Here is an 8,959-nt window from a genome sequence, read left to right as displayed (position 1 = left end):
TGTTGACTCGTCACGTTTTATATGTGTTATATATTTATATTATTTAAAAATTGATACTTTTTCAATTTTAAATAAAAAGATCAACATGGATATGTAGTGACAGTGTAAAATATTTTTACAATGTCAATCAATCACAACCGTGTATTCAATTAAAACACAATTTTAATTTAAAAAAAAACTAATATGACATGTAAAGATTTTGATTGGTTGTATGTGTAAAGTTAGTTTCACTGTCGATACACTACCTTTAATCTCTTTAAATTAAAATAAAAAAGATTAATTTATTAAATAAAGTAAAATATAAAAATCAAACCGGTAGTTAAATTATATTTCTATTACTATTTACAACAAAAATATAACTTTTTCAAAAAATAATTTACAAGCAAAAGTATAAGATATTAAATAATTATTTTATATGTACATTTAATCACTATATACACTCTTATCTTTACTTTTTAAATTTAATAATCGTTAGTTGATTTAGTAGTGATTCATGTTGGATTTGAAATAGAAGACCATAGTTCGATCTCCACAACTATAATTTAAAAGAGATTGAAATCACTTAATGCTTGAGCTTACTCTAATTAGATTAGACGATCTAATAGGTTAGATATTGATAAAAAAATACTTTTAATTTTAATAATTTTAAAGAGTTAAAATAAAAAAGAATATAATAGTTCAATTGATAATGTTAATTAAGTTTAATAGATGTAATCTATTTGTTCATAATTCAATTCATGGTCAACATATTTATTTATAGTTATATATTAAAATAAATAAATTATTAAAATAAATAAATAAAAGTTAACTATTTAAAAAAAGAAAAAAGAAAAGGGTGATGCACCCACAGTGTAAAATAATTTTACACTGTTAACCAATCACAACTATGTATGCAATTACATATTATTTTAAATTCTTTTGAGTTTAAGGTAGTGCACGGACAATGCAAACTAACTTTTACACATACAACCAATTAAAATTAAAATTATATTTTTATTGAATATATGGTTGTAATTGTTGACAGTGTAAAAATATTTTACATATATCTCTTTTTCTCAATTTTTTTTAATAACATAACATATTATTGCTTGTTTTTTATTAGACGACTGTGTAAAACTATTTTATTTTACAGGTGTATATCCATTGCACCCTTAAGAAAAACCAGAGCATATATTTTATTAATTGTAAAAAAAACATACTTTAAATTATTTATATATTTATAAAAGGACATAATTACATTAATTAAAAAATTATTTAGGACCCACGATGTAGACCATTTTCCTTTTCTCCAACAAAAATTCCCAAGAAAAAAGAAAGATTACTTTTTATTGACGTTTTATTTAAATTATTCAAAAAAATTAAATAAAAAAATAAAACTTCAATGAATCAAACGCATAGCGACGAACGAACCTCACCCTCTCTTTTCTTCATTCATTCAAACCTTCGCCCCCATTCCTTTGATCCATTTCCAGATTCCACTTCCACTTCACGATCATCGCTTCATTCTTCTGGTTAGTCACTTTCTTCAATTGCATTCTTCTTATTCCTTCCACTCTTCATTACCGTAACTCCCAATTTCCCCAAAATTCTCAATTCAACAATTTTTTCAAATCCTTTTTGCATATTCCGATCCCGATTCCTTACAATTAGTATAACTGTGCATTAGTTTTGCCCTAATTAGTATTCAATTTCCACATCAACATTGGTGTAGTTGGTTAAGTGTTTTTTATTAAGAGCTCCGTAGCACTTACACTTCTGAAAAAAATTGTGTCTGGATCAATGTCTCCGCTGACATTTGTAATTACGTTTTATTTATTTATTTTCTAAAATTATTATTAGTGGCGACTTACGACTTACGAGGAGTCTCAGTGTCGTGTGTCTGGTGTCTGTGTTTCATAGACTCTGAGTTTATTTTATTCTCTTATGGAGAATATCCCTGTTGAAGTGATTGGTAATATACTATCTCACATTGGGTCTGCTCGTGAAACTGTGATTGCTTCAACAACTTGCAAGAAATGGAGAGAAGCATGGCGATCTCATCTCCACACTCTTTCATTCAGCTCTTGTGATTGGTCTGTTTATCATGAATTAACCTCTAATAGTTTGGAAATACTCATTACTCAAACAATCTTCCAAACCAAGGCATTGCGGTGTTTAATTGTATCGATGAGTGATGTTCATGAATTTTCTACTGCACCCGTTATCGCGTGGCTTATGTATACGAGGGATACGTTGCGCGAGTTGCATTTTTACGTGAGCACGCCGCCGATGTTTAATATTATTGAGAAATGCGGTAGGCAGAAGCTGGAAGTGTTGGCGTTGGGTCGGAGCTTTATCACGCGTGTGGAGCCTAGTTATCAGAAGTTTCCTTGCTTGAGGTCGCTTTCGTTGAGTTTCGTTAGCATCTCGGAGTTGGATTTGTGTCTTTTACTTACTGCTTGTCCGAGGCTTGAGACGCTGTGTATGGTTAGCCCGGAGATCGCTATGTCGGATTCACAGGCTTCCATGGAGCTTAGTAGCTCTTCTTTGAAGGAATTCTCGGTTGAGTCGTTTGGTTTGGATAAATTTGTAATAGAGGCGGATTTGCTCGAGTGTTTACATCTTAAAGATTGTACTTTTGAGGTTTTTGAATTGATTGGAAAGGCATCTTTGAAAGTGTTGAAGGTTGATGATGTGAGTGTCATCCATCTTGATATTGGTGACAATGCAGATAACCTTGAGTTTGTAGACATAAGCAACTTCACAATTATGTGGCCGAAGTTTTATCATATGATCTCAAAAGCATCGAAGTTACGTAGACTTCGACTGTGGGGGGTTGTTTTTGAAGACGATGAAGAGGTTGTCGACTTGGAAACGATTTCAGTTTGTTTTCCTCAATTGATGCACCTGTCATTAAGTTACGATTTGAGAGACGGTGTACTTAACTATGGCCTACAAGGCTCGTCTCTTCTGATGAATGTGTCGGTTTTAGAACTTGGATGGACTTCAATCAATGAACTTTTTGCAGTATGGGTAGATGGGCTTCTACAAAGATGCCCTAACTTGAAAAAAATGGTCATTCATGGTTTTGTTTCAGAGGTTAAAACACATGAAGAGTGCATAATTTTGGCAAAATTTACTGAATTCATTATTCAACTTGGAAGACAATATATGGATGTAAAGATAGAGTTTGAATATGAATAGCGAGTTCCCTAACTCATTCTTTCTTGTCTTGACCATCTTTCAACCAGAAGGCACTTCTATATCTCATGTGTTACTTTGTTCATTGTTGTCTGTTTCTTCAATTTTGAATCACTATTCACAAGAGTCAAGAAATTGTAAAGTACTGTAACAGTTTTCTGTGTAAAAGAGAGAATTTTGGTTACTACATCTTTAGTTTTGCCTATAGATCTTAACAGAGCTGTGTTTTTTGTTCAATCTCGAGGACATTGATGAATGATGACCAAACACATAGATATCACATATTCACATCCATCATGTTTTTCTAATATGTTGTAATACTGCAATTTCACTCATTCTAACTGTAATGAGTATTTACTTTTCGCATGTTTCAGACCCATTTTAAGGGATTTGGAAGTTCTATTCCTGGTTTTATCTATGGAATTTGAAAATGTTTTGCATCATTTTGTTATTGTTTTCCAAAGGAAATTGCATTCTTTTTGTACTACAGAGTACAGTGTATATGATTAATTTGAAGTGTGCATCCCTTCCTATATTTATTCTGTTCAAACAAGGGTTCTAAAAACCATAACTGATATCAAATACCAGTGAAATTTTGGGTCATTTAGTTCACTCAATTGAACCACACTGAACCTAACGACAAAAAAAAGTAATTTTGTGGGAATTTAGCATGTTTCAGAGGAGAAACAGAGTCATGCATTAACCTGTAAAAAAAAAAAAGTATATTTTTTACAATCAATCAAGTCTTCCAGATTTCACTCAACAATTTTTAGTAAGATATAGTTACCATGTTCATTGCATCGTTATTTACGGCTACACAAAGTAAAGATAGTCCTATATAAGTGTCTAATTGTCACCATTGGTTGTCAATGTTTCTAAACTTATATGCGGATGAATGATGCTTAAATTGGTAAAGGTTAATTCATATGCTTAGGGACTCTTTCGGAGTTGGTTTTTGGAGGATTTTGGTGGGAAATGTTTTGAAGAGTTGCGTCTATATCTTAAAATATGTTTGATATTTTTTAAAAAGTTTAAAAAATGATATGATTTTATATGTTAATGTAGTATATTGTTTTTAAATTTTTTTAAAATATCCAACATATTTCAAGATATAAATGCAACCCTCCAAAGTTTTTTTCTCCAAAATCTTCTAAAAACCAACTCCTAAACACCCCCTTAAATATAGTTAAATTGATATGAAGTTAACTCATCCTTTAAAAATTATAAATTTAATTTTTGCCGTTTACGTAAGAATATTTATTTAGTGAGTATTCTTATTATAAGAATTTTTGTAAGTGCTTAAAAATGAAAGAAGGGTGGAATTTTTAAAGCTAACACTTCAAGCTATTGGTGGCCATATTCAAAGGAGAGTTTTTTTTTCATATTCTTCTTCCATTCATTTTTTTTGGGGCTTGCTCTAGCTGATTTTTGGAAGATTTTGAAGCGGAAGATTTTGGAAGGTTGCACCTATATCTTTAAATGTGTGTGCTATTTTTAAAAAGTTTAAAAAACAATATACTACATTAACATAGAAAATCATATCGTTTTTAAAATTTAAAAAAAATATCAAACACATTTTAAGATATAAACGTAATCCCCCAAAGCATTTCCCTCCAAAAACCAACTCCCAAACAACCCCTTAGAGAATCAATCTCCCCCCATCCCCATCCCCTAGATGGGTGACTCTAGTAGTCCAACAACTTTTCTGCAAAACTCGTATTTGTCCTTAGGTAAGGACTTGTTCATCATATCTAAACTATTATTATCAGTATGGATTTCTCAAGTTGTAATTGCTTGGATTCCAATATATTACAAATCTACTGATATCTCACATTGATGTGCTTCGACCTCAAGTGAAAACTCAAATTCTTGCCCAAGTGGATAGCAATATGACCATCACAATGCATGATATACTTATGTTGTTCATGCTCTAACTCATTACAAGAAACACTTCATCCATAGTATTTCTTTGCAAGATTCTATTACTATAATGAACTCTACGTCTATGGTAAAAAACAACACACTTTGGTAACTTTAACTGTCAGGACACTGTTCCCTCTAAAAATGCAATCAGAAATCCATAAGTAGATTCCTAGAATCAATATCTACTGCCTTATCTGCATTTGTATAAGTCAATGATTCCACGTCTTCTATTCATAAAGCATAAATTCATTTTGGAAGTTCCTTTGAGATATCTTAAGATTCACTTCACAACATTCTAAATGCTACTTTCCTTGTTTAGTCAATAATCTGCTTACAACACCAACTATGTGTGTTATGTCTGGCCGTGTTCACACCATTGCATACATTAAGCTTCCAATAACTGAACCATATGACACCTTGTACATCTCTTCTTTTTCAATTTCACATGTTGGAATTTTCTTTGAGCTAAGCATTAAATGACTAGCAGGTGGAATAGAAACTGACTTTGCTTTCTCCATGTGAAACAACTTAAATACCTTCTCGATATAGCTTTCTTGTGATAACCACAACTTTCGTTCCTTCTGATCATAACAAATGGAAATGCCTAGAATATGTTTTACAGGTCCTAAGTGTTTCATATAAAAAGACTTCTTCATTTTATTTTTCAGTTTGCTGATCTTGTCACCAATTTTTCCTATGATCAAGATATTGTTAACATACAAAAGTAGTATGATGAATTTGCCATCAACAATTATCTTACAAATACAAAATGATTATAAGAAGTTATTGGATATCCATGCTTAATCATGAAGGAATCAAACTTCTTATACCATTGATGTGGTGCCTACTTAAGTCCATATAGGTTATTTTTCAGCTAACATACTAAATCTTCTTTTCCTTTGACTTTGAATCCCTTTTGTTTCTCCATGTAAATTTCTTTTTCCAAACCACCATGAAGAAATGCATATTTTACATCTAGCCACTCCATATTTAGATTCAAACTTGCTGCCAAACCAAGCACTACCCAAATTATTAACATCTTTACCACGGGTAAACAAATCTTTTCAAAAGTCACTAAGCCTTCAGGACTAATCTTGCCTTGTACCTGGGTAGTGTGCTATTCTCTTTACTCTTCAAATTGTACACCCATTTGCTTTGAATGGTCTTTTATATTTTGGTAACTCTATAACTCATAAGTCTCGTTCTCATGCAAGGATTACATTTCTACTTTCATGGCTTTCAACCACTTTGCCTTGTGGTAATCCACCATAACTTCTTCATTAGATTCTATTTCCCCCTCACGAGTGAGTAGCACATACTCCGTGGCAGGATATTTAGCTTGTGGATTAGGAATCCTAACCAACCTTCTTAATTGGGGCTCTTTAATATCTTGTTCTTCTTCCTTATAGTCTTCCCCCATTTCATCACGGGAACCTTTAGTCATGTTACCATTAACTAATTTATTTGGATCTTTATAAATTTGAGGTTATTTTGTGCATCTCCAACATATCCTATTTTATCTTCCATGTAACGCTCTGAAAGAGGAACTAAATCTAAGTTTATAAGATGTTATCTAGAGCTTATAAGATTAACATACTTAGAAATATCTTTAATGTTCTAGTCTTAAACGAAGACCACATATTTACTTATAATAATGTTTTTATCAACAAGATCCCATAGTCGTAACCTGAATTCTTCATTTCCATATATCAAGAAGATGAATTCCTTCGAATTAATGTCAAGTTTTGATCTACCATATTTTGAAACATGAACAAATGTTTTACAACTAAACACCTTCAATGGTTATAGGATACATCTTTATATATATATCCAAAACCTGTTTGTAACATCACCATTCAACAAAGATAAAGGGGATAAGTTGATCAAATTAACTACAATAATCAGATCCTCACCCCTAAAACTCTTGGATAACTTGGCATGAGATAACATCGTCCTTACTCTTTTGACAGTAGTTTTTATCCTCTCTACCACTCCATCATGCTGAGGCGTATTTGGAACATATCATTCTTGTCAAATTTCATAACTCACACAGTAATGTCCCAAGTCTCCCATAAATCCTCCTATATTGTCCATGCAAACACATTTTAACTTTCTTTTACCAAATTATAGCTCAAAACTAGCATGAAATTGTTTGAATCTTACGACATGGTCTTTTTTTAAGGTAATATGCCCAAACCTTCCTGAAGTAGTCATTAATAAAGATAAGAAAATACCTTGCACCTCCATGAGTATTGGTGGTCATTAGAACATAAACATTAAAATGCATCAAATCTAAAACATTTGATCTTCCATGTGAGACCTTGTAGAAAAATGAAGCTCTATCTTATTGTCCAATCAAGAAATGTGCACATGGCTTAAGTGACATTTTTTATCCTTTTACACATACCATTATATCTCTTTTGACTAGAATTTGAAGTCTCTTCTCACTCATATGTCTGAGTCGTTTATGCCATATCTCAACCTATGAGTATTCTTCGAGAGCATCGACACACTCATTATTAACTTTGGCTTCTATCACATAAGGAGTGTTTACTTTCTTCCTTCGAGCTATCAACCGAGAAATTTTTTCTAGCTTCTATTTCTATCCCTAATACACTAGTATAGCCTTCTTCGTCTAGTTGGGTTGTAGATATTAGATTGAGACACGTGTTTGGAACATGTCTCACATATCTCAGTGTTAGGCAATAACCAATGTTTATTTCTAGGCAAACATGTCGTTTACCCACAAGCTTGGATCTGATGGGTCATCATGAAGGGGAAGCATTCACATAAGGTCAAACAGTCACCTAAAGGTCAAAGACTCATATAAACAAGTGAGAGAGACACCACATATGTATCCAAAACCTTAAGGCAATGATTTTATGGATCATCTTACTTAAAAAGTGATAAATCTCTACTTTCCAAGCAATGTGGGACTTAAACAACTCACACTTGTTTCTCAATAATCTCCCTCTCAAGTGTGAATTCATCCATTATGTTCCCCCTTCAAATGGAAGCTCTTTCATCCATATACTTGTACCACCATTGAATAACACCTTTATCATGTCACAGTCACTTCAACGAGACACGCTACCTGAACACCACCATGTCGAGAAGACTTTCGATACAAGGAGTCAGTCCATTACTCCAACCATCAGTTATAATACCACTGATGGGTCATCATAAAAGGGAATCATTCACATTTGATCAAACACTCACCTAAAGGTCAAAGACTCGCTCAAACAAGTGAGAGAGACACCACATATGCACAAAAAAACTTAAGGCAATGGGTGTATGACTCCTCTCACTTATAAAGTGTTCAACCTCCACTTTTCCAAGCAATGTGGGACTTACACATTTCACACTTGTTTCTCAACAAGATATATTAGCATTCCCCATATCCACATAGCAAAAATCACCACTTGTATATGAAGAAAAGAAATATTTTTGTGAGTTTACATGAAATGATGCACTAGAATACACGACCCAACATGTAACTTGTGATGTCAAATTAACATGACCATCATGTTGGAGTAAGCCCTAACAGTCAATCAGTATTGGTTGCATGTGCTTTTTGTATATATTAAGTGTGACTTAATCGTGAGACCTCATTAAACATAATGACGTTATTCTTAAAGTATCCGTAGTCAAGCTTTCCTGTCAAATAGGACAACAGTAATGCATAGAGACTATTATGTGAGTAGATTGATGACCGCATCTCACAGGTCATGGATATGAGATATCAAGTCTTCACATAGGTATAAATATTAGGAGTAATATTTATACTGGATTGACTCACCATGATAATACTACATAGTTTGTTATGTAAGTGTCATAAGTTATTCTCATAGTGATA

The 8,959-nt window shown here is 32.5% G+C and overlaps 1 protein-coding gene across 1 annotated transcript; it reads left to right on the top strand.

Moving 5' to 3' along the window:
• The first annotated feature begins 1,382 nt into the window (after positions 1-1,382).
• Positions 1,383-4,093, top strand: LOC131620708 (F-box/LRR-repeat protein At1g67190-like). Its single transcript, XM_058891859.1, has one exon. The coding sequence runs from the start codon at positions 1,924-1,926 to the stop codon at positions 3,181-3,183; it is 1,260 nt and encodes a 419-aa protein (XP_058747842.1). The 5' UTR covers positions 1,383-1,923; the 3' UTR covers positions 3,184-4,093.
• Positions 4,094-8,959: the final 4,866 nt, after the last annotated feature.

Source organism: Vicia villosa, linkage group LG1, assembly GCF_029867415.1.
Source record: "Vicia villosa cultivar HV-30 ecotype Madison, WI linkage group LG1, Vvil1.0, whole genome shotgun sequence".
Classification (NCBI taxonomy): domain Eukaryota; kingdom Viridiplantae; phylum Streptophyta; class Magnoliopsida; order Fabales; family Fabaceae; genus Vicia; species Vicia villosa.
This window is presented reverse-complemented; position numbering and strand designations above follow the sequence as displayed.